The sequence below is a fragment of the Culex quinquefasciatus genome, chromosome 1 (assembly GCF_015732765.1).
Source record: "Culex quinquefasciatus strain JHB chromosome 1, VPISU_Cqui_1.0_pri_paternal, whole genome shotgun sequence".
Classification (NCBI taxonomy): domain Eukaryota; kingdom Metazoa; phylum Arthropoda; class Insecta; order Diptera; family Culicidae; genus Culex; species Culex quinquefasciatus.
The window spans coordinates 44,632,250-44,649,959 of record NC_051861.1 but is presented as its reverse complement, the minus strand read 5'-3'; the positions used below and the strand labels follow the sequence as shown (position 1 = coordinate 44,649,959).

The following is a 17,710-nucleotide window of genomic DNA, read 5'->3' as shown; positions in this document are numbered from 1 at the left end:
CATAATTTAAAATAGATTTTTTTATGAATCACCTTTATTTTATAATATTTTTATTTAAAATACCTCGTGGCGCAGGGGTAGCGGCTTCGGCTGCCGATCCCGATGATGCTATGAGACGCGGGTTCGATTCCCGCCTTATCCACTGAGCTTCTATCGGATGGTGAAGTAAAACGTCGATCCCGGTTTCTCCTGTCTCGTCAAAGGCGCTGGAGTAGAAATCCCACGTTAGAGGAAGGCCATGCCCCGGGGGGCGTAGTGCCAATAGTTTCGTTTTTACCTTTACAATACCAATGTATGGTATTCCCTAATTTATAAAGATCGTCAAATGACTTTTTTAGACCAAAATAAAATAGTTGGCTTTAATTTGGAGTAGATTTGCGTTTTTAAGTATGTATGTAAGTAACAGTATGTCAAAATTCGATATTTTTCTAACATTTGCTCAATAACAATACAATACCAAAATTTGGTATAATACCACAGATTGGTATTAAATTATACTTTAGACATTTTTTAAAGGGCTCGCGAAAACCAACATTTGGTATTGATACCATTGAATGGTATTATTTTGCATTTCCCTTGTTATTTACCCATGCTCGGGATGCAACTTGAAAAAAAATTAAAAATATAAGAATTTTTGTAAATTAATCAGTTTTATAGCAAAAACTAAGAAATAAAAAAACATATTTTTTTGTTGAATTTAAGATAACTCCAACTCCAGGTAATCAGAAATTTTCGGCTCTGACTCCGACTCCGACTCAAGCTAATAAAATTTAGCCGACTCCGGCTCCGACTCCGACTCCAGCTGTTCGAGTTTTTACGACTCCGACTACGACTCCGACTCCAGGCTTCCCAAAAAGACCCGACTCCACCGACTCCGGCTCCGGCTCCGACTCCGACTCCACAGCCCTGCAAAATACATTCACCAGCGTTGATAATCTTGTGGAACATGATTGAATCAATTGAAAAGTATTTTGAATTTTTGTGCGAATTCAATTGTTGCAAGCAGACATGCATCGGCACTATGAGCTCTTTTTAACGGCACTCAGCTTGTTATAGATGACATTTTCGTTTAAAGCAATGTTATGCTTGTTGCTAGGTAAAAATCTCTTGATTTTGGCTTGAATAATGTGTAGAAAACATTGGTTCATTGGAAAACCCGATTTTAGCTATATATGGAGCCTAAAAGACAAGCGTAATTAGCGTATTCTAACCATTGGCACAACATGCTGGATATCTTCTACGTGAAATGCCAAACAAGTTGTTCTAAAAGAGGAGTTAGAGCGGATGCATGTCTGGTTGCAAGTAATAATCGTTACGTTGTTTAAATTTGTAAGAATTTTAACTTTTTCTTATTTGATGTGAAGTCGAAATATTTGAGCACGACTTCAACTCCGTTGTCAGCTTTTCCAAAAATGTTTGATACGGTGTATTCAATTTTTTTTTAATTCAATGAGACGAATAACACATTTATTGGGAATAATTTCGGATCAATCAACGGTCTACTTACGTTTCGTAAATAAGTTTCCATAATTTATTTTGAATTTTTGCTCGATTTTCAGTTCACAGAATGGAAGTAGGGTTGGGTTATGGGACGAATTTGACCAGTTTCCAATTTAGATTTTTGATTCGACTTTGACACAGAATGATTTGAAAAAAAAAAAAAAAATGTTTACAGCGTTCACTTTTGGACATACTAGCTTGAGACAGATTTGAATCTTGTGGTTTTTTTTATTTCTTGGTTCAAGAGACTCAATCAACACTGAGAGCTATAGTTTGGCGGAGCAATCCAAAAAGTTTCGTTAAACAAGTACAATTGTGTGTTTTGATTTTAATTTCGAATGCTCGGCAGTAACGTCTACGAGTAATATATACCTTACATAAAACATGCTAAAATTTTAGTATTTGGTACGTAATTGCTGCTGTTTGATGGTTAAATAATAGAGATACACATTCTAGCAAAGTAATATGGGGAATATACATTTAAAATTTGCCTTTGATATATACTAAAAAACACCTAAAGAAGCGTTCGTCCGAGTTCCACACGCAGACGTTCTACAGTACAAGAGTTGTAACATCAAACATCTACAGAGTCGCCCTTTGCTTCCGCAAACAGGGGCCGATCATAAGTTCTACAAATATACACATTTATCAAAGTCTTAGCAGGTAAACACAACACTTGAATAATTTCATTTTGTTTTTTTTTTCGTTTGCTGACTCCCAAAAAGTAGGCAATGCTCAGAGAATACCATGATGTACATTTACAAAAAAAAAAAATGAACGATTAAAAAGAATGATGATTTCGTTGCCAGTCCCATCGGCGGGGCCTACTCCGATGTCCACGTAAATTTACAGTTCCGTGCTCATTTCACCGATGATTACTGTGCCCTGCGAAAGAATAATTAAGAGAAATCGTTAGTGATTGATGCATGAGAGTGGTATTTTTCAATTAAAATTTGCAGTACTAATTAAAATAAAATTATTTTTCGGTGATTACATATGTGCAGGGCAAAAAACTGCTGAAATTAAGGGTGACGACAAGGAAATTGATTTTCAATTGATTGAATCAATTGATTTTAATCGACTTCTGGTTGCGATCAGGAGGACCCTTTCATCACAACCGTTTGAGGATCTGGGTGGGTCATTTACCGGCTGATTAATGCTGTAACGGAGTGTCACTTTGTGGTATTCGAATAATCAGGTATATTTTTACCTTTTAACGGGAATTGCAGTGTAAGTGTATTTGTTTAGTGCACTGTGGTGTGATTAATAAGTAGGGTGAAATTTTTTGTCAGGGTTTGTAATTCATTAGTAGAACATAATTCATACATATTCTTGTTTAGGTCATTTTTTATTTTCCTTACATTAGTCACCGAACACGATTTGGGTAATTCTCTACAAACTCACACGAAATCGGGAAAAGTTGCCCCGACCCCTCTTCGATTTGCGTGAAACTTTGTCCTAAGGGGTAACTTTTGTCCCTGATCACGAATCCGAGGTCCGTTTTTTGATATCTCGTGACGGAGAGGCAGTACGACCTCTTCTATTTTTGAAGATGCGAAAAAGAGGTGTTTTTCAATAATTTGGTGATGAGATAGAAATTTGGTGTCAAAGGGACTTTATGTAAAATTAGACGTCCAATTTGATGGCGTACTCAGAATTCCGAATAAACGTATTTTTCATCGAAAAAAACACTGAAAAAGTTTTAAAAATTCTCCCATTTTCCGTTACTCGACTGTAAAAATTACTTTCCGAATCTACATTGCACAGTGGTCCGAAACCGAAATCTAGCGTGACAAAATTGATATTGTCTGCTAATATAATGCAAAATATAATTGCCTGCTCTACAACTTTGTAGAACATTGTTACACTCTAAAAAATAACCCTGCAAAGTTAGAAAAAACACGAAATTTTAAAATGAAAAATTTTGTTCTAAATGAAAAAATGACCCTACTGGGACAATGCACAGTGGTCAGAAACCGAAATCTAGCGTGACAAAATTGATAGCGGCCACACGTTAAGATTTAGAGCTTTGGTGTCTTCGGGACAAATGATCAGGGTCAATAGGTGCATCTTTTGGTATGGTGGGCATTAGGGTGGTCCAAATTTTAGGGTGGTTCAGAATTTTTATTTTGGCGGGATGACGAGATAGCGCTTTGGTGTCTTCAGAAAAGTTATAGAGAACACCATTTTGAGCAACTTTGCTGAAGAGCACAAAGCTCTATCTTCAAACGGGAAGTTTCTAGAGCCATTTTTGTAATTTAGGTTGAAGTGTTTATGAAAAAATGAGTTTTTTTGAATTTATCAACTCAGGCTTGTGTCGTAGCGAGTTGGTGTCTACTAGACATTTGTAGAACTTATCAAAACACACATTTATCTTCCAAGAGAGTAAAAATCGGACGAATAAATTTAATTATTTTGTTGATTCCTGAAATATTTCAGCCAAAACTTGTTTCTTCTTTTACAACCACTAGATCATTTTGTACATTTTTGAGCCCTTCTAGACAATTGTAGAGCTTGTCAAAATAAACATTTTTATTCTTGAAAAATGAATTTTGGTCAATTCTATCAAAAGTTATGGGCAAAAAACGATTAAAAAATGCTCATTTTCAAATTGAGATTAAATGAGTTAAACAAAAAAGACCCCTGAGATATTTTCAGAAAATGTACTCTAAAATGTGTACTTTCAGATGCTTCTTAGAGCGAGGTCAAACTCCACCACTTTTTCAAGTTATTCACATTTCAAAATGGCGTCTTTTTCGTCGTATTTTGGCTATAACTTTCGTTTTAAAGGTCCGATTTTTACTCTCTTGAAAGATAAATGTGTGTTTTGCTAAGTTCTACAAATGTCTAGAAGACACCAACTCGCTACGACACAAGCCTGAGTTGATAAATTCAAAAAACTCATTTTTTCATAAACACTTCAACCTAAATTACAAAAATGGCTCTAGAAACTTCCCATTTGAAGATAGAGCTTTGTGCTCTTCAGCAAAGTTGCTCAGAATGGTGTTCTCTACAACTTTTCTGAAGACACCAAAGCGCTATCTCGTCATCCCGCCAAAATAAAAATTCTGAACCACCCTAAAATTTGGACCACCCTAATGCCCACCATACCAAAAGATGCCCCTATTGACCCTGATCATTTGTCCCCAAGATACCAAAGCTCTAAATCTTAACGTGTGGCCGCTATCAATTTTGTCACGCTAGATTTCGATTTCTGACCACTGTGCATTGTCCCAGTAGGGTCATTTTTTCATTTAGAACAAAATTTTTCATTTTAAAATTTCGTGTTTTTTCTAACTTTGCAGGGTTATTTTTTAGAGTGTAACAATGTTCTACAAAGTTGTAGAGCAGACAATTACAAAAATTTTGATATGTAGACATAAGGGGTTTGCTTATAAACATATCGCTACTTTTTACTTTTTGCGTTTCTCTTTGTTTCGTCGTCCGTGTCTGTCGCGGGTGACCATGAATGGCCATGATCGATGACGACCAACTTTTTCAAAACTTTTTTTCGTAAAATCGCGATAACTCGTGATGTTTATAAGCAAACCCCTTATGTCTATATATCAAATTCTTTGTAATTGTCTGCTCTACAACTTTGTAGATCAATCGTTAAAAATAAACAGGACTCAGACAAAAATCTGTAATGTTTTTAAAAGATGTTTTCATAACTTTCATTTAATTTTGAATAAAGCAAAGCTTGATTCCTTTTATTTCTTTTGAAACTATATCTTTCAATTAAAATAGCAGTATAATTTTTATTACAGCGTAAAAATATTACGAAAATACTAAAATTTGTTAGTTCCTAAAAAAACTGAAAAATCTGAACAATTCTTCAAATGGCTCATATCAAGCTTATCAATTGAAATTTATTCAAATCTACTTAAATAGTCCATAAAGATGAACTACGATTGGAGTGAACGAGGGAGTGAAGCTGTTTTTGAAGATTTCGTGTTTTTGGTGAGAGCTTTCCATTATTTTTTTCAAATAACCCTTTCATCAATTCTAACATTCATACATTCCAATGAAGACAACTACGCCAATTTACTAAATACGCGGTAGGGTGTTCCCTTGGTCGTTCGCTGTGAGTTGTGGATTGCCTGCTTCTCTAATGAAGGTTCGACTGAGGGGGCATGCTTATTAATTTCTCGTCGCTCCATACCCTCAGTGACGTGATGGGAGCAAGGGCGTCTATGCGATGTGTCCCTACACCCGCTACAAATTTCCGGTGCTTAGGGAGGGAAGAGGGAACCCATTTTGATCTATGCGCCGGTATTTGTAGCACTAAAATTCGTGCAAAAAAACTTATGCACGTGGGTGTACAGATTACGGAGTAAAAGATGATCGAATTGTTCACCTAGCGCTCACATGTGTTCCAGGACCAAGTTGCCTGCGGGTATGGGGATCATACATGTATGTACATCATTTTTGTAAGGACAGCTGCCAAATTTGTGTGGAAAAATATATAGACAAACTAATGATGCAAAATGGCTTCTTTGGGCATACTGAAGGCACCAAAAAAGTTTCAGCCGGATTAAAAAATATTTAGAACTTTCGACTTTTACTTTGGTAAGCCTCTTAAGGGACCATCCATAAACCACGTGGACACTTTTTGGGAATCTGTTACCCCCTTCGTGGACAATTGTCCATACAAAAAATCTTTTGTATGGATCGTGGACAATTGCAATACCCCCTCCCCCTAATGTGTCCACTTGGTTTATGGATGGTCCCTGAACTTAATTCCCGGAAGTCTTGGTTGATCAGGAGAATCGAAGATATTATTAAACAATGCTTTCATGTTTTTAAAACATAACTAAACAAAAAACGATCGATAAATTCTAAAAGTTCTCCGACATATAAAGAAAACCAAAAGTTGTCAATTTGCCAAATTGGAAATCCTCTTTTAATCCGTGAGTTTAGAAAAGTGGAGTAAATCAAGAATTGACGACATAAAAAATAATATCGTGTATCTTGCATTGATAAACCTTTCAACAAAGCAGATGTTCTGGTGCACCTTAAGAAATCATCATTTTTTGTAGTATTTTCTCCAAATTCGTGAATCTTGATCTAGTGATGATAAACATTAAAAAACTATTAGGGTTGCCAAATATGCGATGCTTTTAATTATTTTACGATATTTGCAATAAGCATTTAACTAATTACGTGTAGATTTGTTCAATTGAATTGGCTTACTTTTCAATACTTAAACTATTTAATTTTAAAGTTCACCTTTGTAATGGATTATACTCTGTCGACGCCCTGCCAGCCTTAGCAACTTCAAGGATCCAACAAGCACCCTTAAGTAAAACATTTTATTAGAAACTTCAAGTTAATATCGCTGATGGCTTTCCTTTCAAGTTTCTCTTCCTCAGCATCAGCAACTTATGTCAACATCTTCAACCCACAACTTTATCTATAAAGGGAGTTAAAGTCTGTAAACTCACTCCAACTTTGCTACCACCCCAGCTTTTTCTGGAATCCAAGGTAGATGATCCTACATTGGGTTTGCTCATAAACGATTTAACTTAGACTTTCACAAAAAGCTAAAACCAAACCCCTCACTTTTGGAAAGACTCCCCCAAGAATCGTGTTAATTTGACGATGGCGACGACGATGATGATGTTCGAGTTTCCAACCCCTTTTTGTGACTATTTCGAGGGACATGCGTTCGAGGATTTGCATGCAAGGCTTGATCCATCCGTCCGTGGGGCCATTTCGGCCATTCTGGAAACCATGTAAAACGGGCGACTTGCAAGCCGGGCTTGCAAAAACAAACGCGGAAAACTATCTGCATGAGCTGCGAGCAATTTGGCAACCGTCGCCACTGTGCTTCGGAGCGGGGGGGAAAAACTTCGAACAACAGGGAATCCATTTTGGTGGGGCTTGAAAAATCCCTTGAGGTGGTGTGGAAAAGGGGGTGGTTTTATGGAAAACAGTTAGCTTAATGAGCTGTAATTTCAATAGAGTGTAGAACAAAGGAGACTTTTTCCTGTCTAGCAAATGTTACCAGGCCCTGATGGTGATGGTGAGGGGGAAAACATGAAACGATTCTGAGCCTCTTCCTGAGCTTTGCCAGAGTGGAGATTGGTGGAAAACTTTTAAGGTTTTTGTAGCCTCATAATGGGTCTAGTTTTACACTTGTTTTTAGAGGGAAATGTTCTCAGATAATCTGTGCTGCATCAACATCAACAATTTAAAAGTACAAGCTTAGTTTATTTGCAGAAAAAAGAATAATTTAAAAAACTGAAAAAGTGATTGGAAAAATTATTGCAGATTATAGAAGTAGCGCAAAACTTTCAAAAACGAACATAAAATAAGCATGATAAATCCAAATAAAATACTTAATATTAAAGAATAAAAACAAAATACAAAAAATAGGAACGGAAAAAAATTGCAAATCTGGTTTTATATCAACCAAAAACTTTTTTGTTTTCTAAGTGAGGTTTTGCACCGTAGTCTACTGTGCTCACATGATCTATTGTAAATTCCCAAATTGACGTCATCGTGCTATCTTGTCGCACCCGCCATTTCGATGTTCCGAGAAAAACGCGTCTTAATGTTTGTCCTTTAATAAACAAAAACAAAAGCACGCAATGTAAACAATCACAAACACGTTTTGTTTGGCTGCCCATTCAGTGCATTTTCCCGAAGTTTGGTTGAAGTTGGTTGCTGGAGTCCCGAGTTATAATTACAAATGTTTACGGTACTTACGGTAGTCTTACTTGTACGTGTGTCAAATGCGTTCTGACCTGAAATCCCTTTGGGCAGTTGTCATACTAACAGCAATTTTCAGGGAGTGACAAGATAGCAAGACAAGATTGAAACTACTTTCATATCCCAAGTAACATTTTTTTCCAGGAGTTCTACAAGAGCTCTTCAAGATAGCTACAGCATAGAAGTTTGGACCGCGGTAGGATAAAACTCTCTTCAAAACTTCTTCAGGAGTTTGGAAGAGTACTTGAAGAGAGTTTTATCCTACCGCGGTCCAAACTGCTATGCTGTAGCTATCTTGAAGAGCTCTTGTAGAACTCCTGGAAAAAAATGTTACTTGGGATGTGAAGTGTTTTCGTAGAATATCTCAGGATCGAAATCGAATTTTGGGAATCTGTGAAGGTCAAAAGGTGAGGCACTGTAAGCAGCACAAAATGGCGTTCTTAACTGAATTTGACCCAAAATGCACGTACGACAAGTTAGCACGAAGGCGGCGATATTTTGTTTAAAATAACTCTCCTCGTGAGCAGTAGACAATTTTAGGAGAATAGCATGTGTTATATGGGAGACATTGGCTATAATCCAATAAAAAATCATAGAAACATTCAAAAAATTATAGTGGTTTAGAATTGGAATGATGTCAATTAACCATTGCAATTGTAATTACATGAATATTTTCACAAAAATGCGTATTTTTCCTGTATTTTGAAAATGATTTTTTTCTCGGAAAATCTTTCAAAATTATTGTTTTAAGAAAATATGTGTTAAATGATCGGATTTTTCATACATTTCGAGATTGACAACACATGTTTTTAAAAATACTCATTACTTTCACAAAACTAAGTATTTTTTGAAAAAATACTCAAAATTTCACTATTTTACAATATGGGTATCAAAAGGTCGGATTTTTTCATACATTCGAAAGTTTTAACACATATTTTTTTAAATACTCAATATTTTTACTAAAATACGTATTTTCGAAAAAAAAATCTCAAAATATAAGAGTTTTACAATACGGGTATCAAATGATGGGAAATTTTTCATACATTTCGATAGAAGCAATATTGGTTGTGAAATACACATAATTTTCACAAATCCACATATTTTTAGACACTTCGATACATTTTTTTAACACTCAAAATTTTTAGAGAACTACGTTCTTATGAAAAAATTCTCAAAATTACAAAAATAATAAAAAAAACTTTTTTTTGTAGAAACCTGCAACTATTATTAGTACATAAAAAATACGTAGTTTCACGTTTCAAAAAATTCGTGTTATTTCTTTTGAAATGTACGAAAAAATCCAGACCAATTTATACCCATATTATGAAAAATAAAAAATCATTTTTATTTTTATTTCAAATACAGTATGTAAAAAAAGTATTTACACCCCTTGGGCACTATGCACATATTGTGATGAAACATCTAAACAATTTAATGTTGACAGAAACCTAGTACTACGCTTTGTTCAGAAATTCATGCCAGACATTTAGCTACAAAAAGCTCATGAAAAGATGATTTCTATAAAAAGTTATATAACAAATACTATTACGAAAATAAAAAAGGTGCAAAAAAAGTTTGTACACCTTTCCAAAAATTAACATAAATAATGTTATTTGTTGACAAATCATCATAGATCCAGTCTCCCAACTCCAAATAGGCATCCTTGACTGATTAAAAAAATAATTTTGATTGAATATAAAGTTTACTAACTACTTAGTATAAAAGTTTATATAACTCTGGAAATTCTATATAAAACTTATCTAAACTTAATTTTGCAAACTTTTAATTCAACTAAATGTCAATATATTACCATAGAATTGCTAAATAAACATTTTGGAGTGGGTACAACACCGTTTTTTGGGTATTTGTATCGATAGAATAGATTTTTCGTTGGAATTTCGTACCAACCCGGAATTACGTCGTCGGAAAATCCGCCGGCATCCGAACCGGTCCACGATTCACAAATCAACCTATGTGGAATCGGAAAGGGCATAAAATTTCCGATCTTTTGATACCCATACATCTAGGTTTTCTTTAAAACCTACGTTTTTAAATACCTAGGCAAAAACGTTGTTATGGTTTCGTTTGAGCAACCTGCCAAAAATGTATGGAATTTCGTAATTTTTGTTCTAGTGGATAAAACTTACTTTTTGCCCAGGTATATAAAAACGTGGGTTTTATAGAAAACCTGGATGTATGGGTATCAAAAGATCGGAAATTTTATGCCCTTTCCGATTCCACATAGGTTGACTTGTGAATCGTGGACCGGTTCGAATGCCGGCGGATTTTCCTACGACGTAATTCCGGGTTGGTACGAAATTCCAACGAAAAATCTATTCTATCGATACAAATACCCCCAAAACGGTGTTATACTCACTCCAAAATGTTTATTTAGCAATTCTATGGAAATATATTGACATAAGGTTAAATTGAAAGTTTGCAAAATTAAGTTTAGATAAGTTTTATATAGAATTTCCGGAGTTATATAAACTTTTATACTAAGTAGTTAGTAAACTTTATATTCAATCCAAATTCTTTTTTTAATCAGTCAAAGATGCCTATTTGGAGTTGGGAGACTGGATTTATGGTGATTTGTCAACAAATAACATTATTTATGTTAATTTTTTGAAAGGTGTACATACTTTTTTTGCGCCTTTTTTATTTTCGTAATAGTATTTGTTATATAACTTTTATAGAAATCATCTTTTCATGAGCTTTTGTAGCAAAATGTTTGGCATGAGTTTTTGAACAAAACGTAGTACTAGGTTCCTGTCAAACTTTAAATTTTTTACATGTTTCATCACAAAATGTGCATAGTGCCCAAGGGGTGTAAATACTTTTTTTACATACTGTATATATTTTTGTATTCTAAAAAAAATGTTATAACTTTCGAAATGCAAGAAAATAAATCAGAACATTTGATACCCACTTTATAAAAAAACATAAATTATTAGTGTTTTTTCTCTGTAGTTTTGTGAATTTCTTGAGTATTCCACAAAAAATATATTATCAGTATTGAAATGTTCAATGTAAAAATTCTACAATTTGGATTGTTTTTTCGAAAATACGTTTTTTTGTGGAAATTTTGAGTGTTTTTAAAAAGTGTGTTTTCAATTTCAAAATAAATGAAATTCGATGTTTTAATTTTTACGAGTTGAGTTGGAGAATTTGAACGGTGTGCATCACGCAGGATTTTCGTTGCCGTTTCCGTCTTTGTTGTCCCCCCGATTGTGTGTGTATTTCGATCCGGGCTGTTTCGCGTTTTCGCATTTTAGTTGGTTTCATCTTTCCGCAGCCGGCTGTCTAAGATTAAATCATCTATGCTAAACTCATCACCAAATAACCGGGAATAGTCTCATCCGCATACTCCGACTGATTGCCTTGAGAATGCATAATACATCACACCATTAAACAAAATGTATTGATTATTGGGTCGTATCATCATCCTCTATGTTGAATCCTGGCCATTACCCTTACCCACTAACAAAATCCCAAGTAGAAGTAGTTTTCCGGCACACGCGGGGGTGTGGATATCGTATAGAACCCACCCTTGGCAGCAGCCTGTGCTAACTAACATTCCCGTCCCATTCCCTCGAGATCTACAAACTGACATGGCGGGCGCCGTTGGTGGCCAACGACTGTTTCCTATTCGCACCGGCTCTAGTTTTGATGATCGTGATGTTTTATCTTTTCAGCGCATTCATGCATGCTGTTGATAAGGGAAACATCATTTGATCGTTGAAGCGTGTGACCGGTTGTGCTGATGGGATATTATGGTCCTGTTCAGCAACGGAGAAGGACAACCATGGGTGGTCTCTCATGCTCATGCTCATGCTCCCCAAAATTCGATGTTTTAATTTTTACCGATATTTTAAAAAAAACTTAAATTTGTGGTATTTTTTCGATAATACAGTCCAGACTCGATTATCTGAAGGTAGTGCGTCCATCTCGGGATTTCTCGAAAATCCCGGGATTTTTTATAATTTGTCTCGAAAATTCCCGAAGTTGATAAAAAATAATCAAATTTTATTCTGAAAATTCATATTTTAATGAGGAAACAGTTAACAAGTTGAAAACATCGTTATTGATATGAATTTTAAAGCATTAAAATCAATACTCGGCATACATTAGCTTTCATTTGGCATCCCGAGCAGACGGAAATAACTTGGGAATAATTTTTTTTGATATTTGAAAATACTAGCCCAATAACATTTCATGTTATTTATAACAAGATTTGTTAATCGTCGATATGATTTTTTTTATTGGATTAATAACACTTTCAGTTATTCTTCGAACAAATCTTTGTTGTTATTTTATGTTATTTTAACAACTAATCCGATCATCCCAATAACAGTTGAAGATATTCTTCCTTAACAAAAAGTGTTATTCCAAAGTTGTTTTGGCATTCAACCAATATCAGACTAATAACAAATTTTGTTATGATAACATAAACTGTTATTAAACCCTTATGCTAAAATTGATTTTGCAAGAATATTCCATAACACTTTTTGTTATTTTAACAGTATTTGTTATTGAAATGGCATGAATTTTGTCATTACCGTCTGCCCGGGATATTAGGGAAAATTGTAAAAAAATTAGTTTGCATAATGCGTAGCGCTTTAAATATTTTGTATTTATTTTATAGATTTTTAAAAGACTGAAAATTTTATTTACGTATATTTATGATTTTAAATTTGAAAAAATAAATCTCATAAAATTATTATTCATCAAATTAAGACAGCTGTTGATGTAATTTTTTGCATCATGTTTTGATTGACTTTATTAAAGCAGGAAAAGAACTAAACAATCAGTACATCGATTTCCAAATTTATTGCTCTTGAATCTCCTGTATCTATTCTGACTGTAGTGTCGATTTTCCCCAGCTGGAAGAATTAACTTAAACAAATTTTTTTAAACATGTTTTATATTAATCATGAAATTCAAAACCTATCTTAAATTTTACATAGATCGGTATTATTTTATTTGTTTTCGCTTCTTGTTTTTTTTATTACATTTTCAAAGAAATTTTTCTTGTTTTTCTATTCACGTCATATACAAAAAATAAAAGAAATATATTTATAAAAAACAAATTAAGTTGTAATCACAATTAATTTAAAATTGTAGTTAATTTAAAATCCAAAGCACGACACAGGTTAAAATTTTTTTTTATATTAATTTAAGCTACCTAAAAACAGCTTTCCTTGTTTCGATTGATGTGTAGATAATAGCCAATTAATATTTTTGTGATAATTCTATGATTTTAAGCTTGAAAACATAACCAATATAATGAAAACATAGATTTTATGCCTGTTTGAAAAATTTCCCGGGATCACGGTAATTCCTGGGATTTCAAAAAAAAATTCCCGTATCCCGGGAAATTCAAAATCCGGGAAAATTGGACGCCCTATCCGAAAGCCTTGGTAAAATTTCACTTCGGATAATCAAATCAGGAAAAAAAATTGTTTCGTTGTCTTATTTTTGATTGTTGAGCTTTAGTTTGACCCATAAACTACTAAAATGATTAAGAATTATTAAATCCAAGATGGCTTTAGGAATGATATCTTGATTGTTTTTTCTTCTGGAAAAGTGTGTTCAAGCCAATTAAGACAGCTTTAACGCGCAGGTCCTCAAACGGTTTATGTTATCCAAAGCTTGAGAGTTTGCTTTGATGCTTCAGTATCAGCATCAGTGAACGAAATCAGCCAGTCACTACTTATATAAAATAAGGCTTTCTCCAATGAAGGCATATGCAGAAGGCGCCAATCTTGGATGAAGTGACACAATTCTCTTGTCTTATTTTTCCCAAAACAGAAACAAAACACCATCACATTATCGTCGTTTTCGTCGTTGATATTCTCGGCTAATCTCTCCCTCGGCGCTTATTATGCAAAGTTGGGATAATTGAGAAAAGGTGGGGCTTTTTTGTCTGAGAAGTGGCAAATTGGATGCCATAAGCTCAACGAGTGCTAAGCTGTTATTTTATCAGGTTTTTTTAGTAGCAGCTTCAAAGGTTTCAGCTTCATATGTTTTTTTTTCTGGGATATGACTGAATTCTTGTCGCGTTTGTTTTTAAATTAAAGTTCAAGCGTAGACTTCAAACAAATTGTTTCGATTCCAGTTTAAAAAAAATTGTAGACCTCTAAACTGACATTCTGAATTATCAAACCTGTCAGCAAACATAACATTCGACCCAATAATTGCACAACATCATAGAAGACTATAGCCATATCGGTTTCATGTGCCATTCTATTGATGTTCCATCAATAGTTGATTGTCTGTCAACTCGAATTAAAACATAAAATCAGTGGAAATGTGGAGCAACCCCCTCTGTAAGCCTATGTGGGTGGTTTAAAATGTACAGCTCCCTCGGGGGTTTGCAAATTGCACATTTTCACAACTATCTGTTTGCACACTGTTAAACTTGTCCCCTCCCACATATGTTTATTTACCGGTTGATAAACCTCCCCCACCCCACCGTGCTTTACCTGTAAAACTCTAATTAATTATTCAGTGCACGATCGAGCTGGTGACGAGGCCAAAATGCCACCATCAATATTTACTTTGCCCCCCCCCCCCCCCGGGGAGGGAACGCTGGACCAGGACATTTGTTTGTGTTGAGCCAAAATAATGACTCGGGTGATTGGTGTCATCCACCCGCAGGGAATTTGAAAGTCAGTGATAGGACACGTGTTTTTGGGTGGCCGATTTCTTTTTGTGTTCGCACCAGTCGATTTGATATCAGCAAGGTGTCCAAATTTAAATTATTTATCTTTTGAGGAGCTGTCACTGAGTCATTTTTTTAAATCACTAATTATAACCATGCGACTCGTTCGGGTTGGCATAATATTTTGACAGAATCTTGTCGAGGGAACTTTAAAATGAGTTGAAAAATAGATAGATAGGTAGAATCCACGCTGTATGAAGTGTCCCATGACAATTTTGAGTGATTCTAAGGAATGGCTTGATGTAATTTGGTAAGTATTCCGCCAATCTTCAGCTGTAGCAACTCCCCCTCGATACTTACCGCCGGCTCTGAATAATGGGACTCAGTATGAGTTCCAGGCTGGACGATCGGTTGGTTGCGCCACCCTGGTTGGCCTCGTCCAGCTTGGCGTTGAGGGAATTTTTCCGGCTAATGTCCAGTCCGCTGCCACCGCGCCGTGGCAACCGGCTGCTGGGCGACGGCAAAGCCCCTGCCGGCGAGGGCCGTCTTCCCGGCCGCTGCTCCTCCCCGCTGGCCACCCTGTTCGTCCTGCCGCCGGCACCGGATTCACTGACCGCACTGGCTGGCGACTGTGACTGGTCCAGTCCAAGTGCAGGGCACAGCAAGTTTCAAGGATGGAACAAGGGCAGAAATTGAAATTTTCCGAATTTTTTCGCCAAACTTTTGCGAACAACTTTATTTTCCGGCGAGCGATGGAATTTTATCGTGCAACATGCTTTTACTTCACAATCTGAGGGGGATTTTTTTTTGCTCGGGAAAAGGAATTTTTACATTCTCTAGCCCGGGAACAACGAAACGAAAATTTGGAGGGAGTTTATAGCGTGCAGGTCAACTGAAACCTCGAAACAGCAAGGTGATCACGATGCAAGATGGGGGGGGGGGGGGAGTTTGGGAGTTTTTCGTGCAAATCCTTTTTCAATTTTTACATGCATTTTACCGAAGAACAGCAGCAGCAGCTGCAGTGCGAACGGGAGAGGTTTGTTCCAAGGAAAAAATATAAACTAGAGTTTGGTTGAAGAAAAAAAACACATAAACTAGGTCATGCTGGATTTCATATTGCTTTCCCTCATTGTTGAAATGAATTTAATTATAAGACTGGTAGAGTTTCTAGGTTACAAAAAAAAATAAGGAATTTACAAAAAAAAACGTTTTAAAACACTCTGGAAGAGAGTAAGAGTCTCGGGGATAATTTGAGAAAGACAAAACCGATTAATGCATAAATCTGCAAAAAAAAGAGTTAAAGCAGCTTTGCTGTCGGTTTTTGAAGGCTTCCACAAAAACTCTCAAGAGCTCTAATAGAACTTATTTTAAAGCTAATCAAATTTGTAGCTTTAACTGTTGAAAACCGCAATAAAACTTATATTTTAACATGAATATATGGCAGGAAGATTCATTTTCTTGAATTCTTTAAACGACAAATGGCTAACTTTATTCGGTGACAATATAATTATACAGCAATTCCATCTGAAAAGAGCCTAAACCGAAAAAAAGTTCTCCAATCGGGCTCAAATTTTTTCTGGGGGTTTCTCGGCCAAAATAATTAGACCCGTATTTTTTTTTTGTTTGGCCATTAGGGTGACCTACATCTTGCTAGGGTGGTTCGAAAAATGGCAATTTTCGTCATTTTTCGCAAAAACCACATTTTTCAAAGTAGATTTTTGCCAATTTCGTAATTTTCCTGGTTTTGCGCGTGGCGCGTCGAAAAAATCAGTTTTTATTTTCAAAAAATCATATCTTGGAAACGTACGGTTCGACATCGTCAATTTTTTGATATAATTTGTGAAATTTTCCGAGGAATCCGATAAAAATATTTTCAGACTTAGGCTCTTTGGTCCAGACACGGTCAAAACGCCATTTTAAGTTTTCAAACGACTTTTTCAATAGTTAAGCTAGATTTTTGAAACTTCTTACTATTTTTCCAAATAGCCAAACTTTTGCGTCTAAGACAGCTAAAATCGGATGAAATGGCGCGGAGATATGATTTTTGAAAAAAAGTGGTTTTTGCGAAAAATGACGAAAATTGCCATTTTTCGAACCACCCTAGCAAGATGTAGGTAGATCGATAACTTAAAAATTTCAGCGATGACCTTTACATGTCGGGACCGTGGTGTAGGGGTAAGCGTGGTTGCCTCTCACCCAGTCGGCCTGGGTTCGATCCCAGAAGGTCCCGGTGGCAAATTTTGAGACGAGATTTGTCTGATCACGCCTTCCGTCGGACAGGGAAGTAAATGTTGGCCCCGGTCTAACCTAGAGGTGTTAGGTCGTTAGCTCAGTCCAGGTGTAGGAGTCGTCTCCCTGGGTCCTGCCTCGGTGGATTCGCTGGTAGGCAGTTGGACTCACAATCCAAAGGTCGTCAGTTCGAATCCCGGGGTAGATGGAAGCTAAGGTGTAAAAAGAGGTTTGCAATTGCCTCAACAATCAAGCCTTCGGACACTTAGTTTCGAGTAGGAATCTCGCAATCGAGAACGCCAAGGCAAAGCTGTAGAGCGAATAATTTGATTTTGATTTGATTTTTGACCTTTACATGTCTGGGTACCAAAAGTTGCGTCTTTCAATTACGAAAATTTTGATACCCAGACATGTATAGGTCATCGCTGAAATTTTTAAGTTATCGCAGTTTTAGTGAAAAAAGTTGATTTTTTGCCGATTTCGTCATTTTCCTGTTTTTGCGCGCGGCGCGTCAAAAAACCTAGTTTTTATTTTCAAAAAATCATATCTCGGAAACGTACGGTTTGACATCGCCATTTTTTTACTAGATTATGTGAAATTTTC

At 35.8% G+C, this 17,710-nt stretch overlaps 1 protein-coding gene across 7 annotated transcripts in view; it reads right to left on the bottom strand.

Moving 5' to 3' along the window:
• Window positions 1–1,503: 1,503 nt before the first annotated feature.
• Window positions 1,504–17,710, bottom strand: part of LOC6033674 (band 4.1-like protein 4) — a 351,812-nt gene continuing 335,605 nt past the window's right edge. For 6 of the 7 annotated variants that reach the window (XM_038249854.1, XM_038249853.1, XM_038249855.1 and 3 more), the window contains 2 exons: window positions 15,239–15,513; window positions 1,504–2,385 (listed from right to left, as the gene is read on the bottom strand). In XM_038249854.1, coding sequence (XP_038105782.1) covers window positions 2,376–2,385; window positions 15,239–15,513 — 285 coding nt within the window. In that variant the 3' untranslated portion in view covers window positions 1,504–2,375. The remainder of the gene's footprint in view (window positions 2,386–15,238; window positions 15,514–17,710) is intronic. The other variant, XM_038249858.1, reaches the window with a different exon arrangement.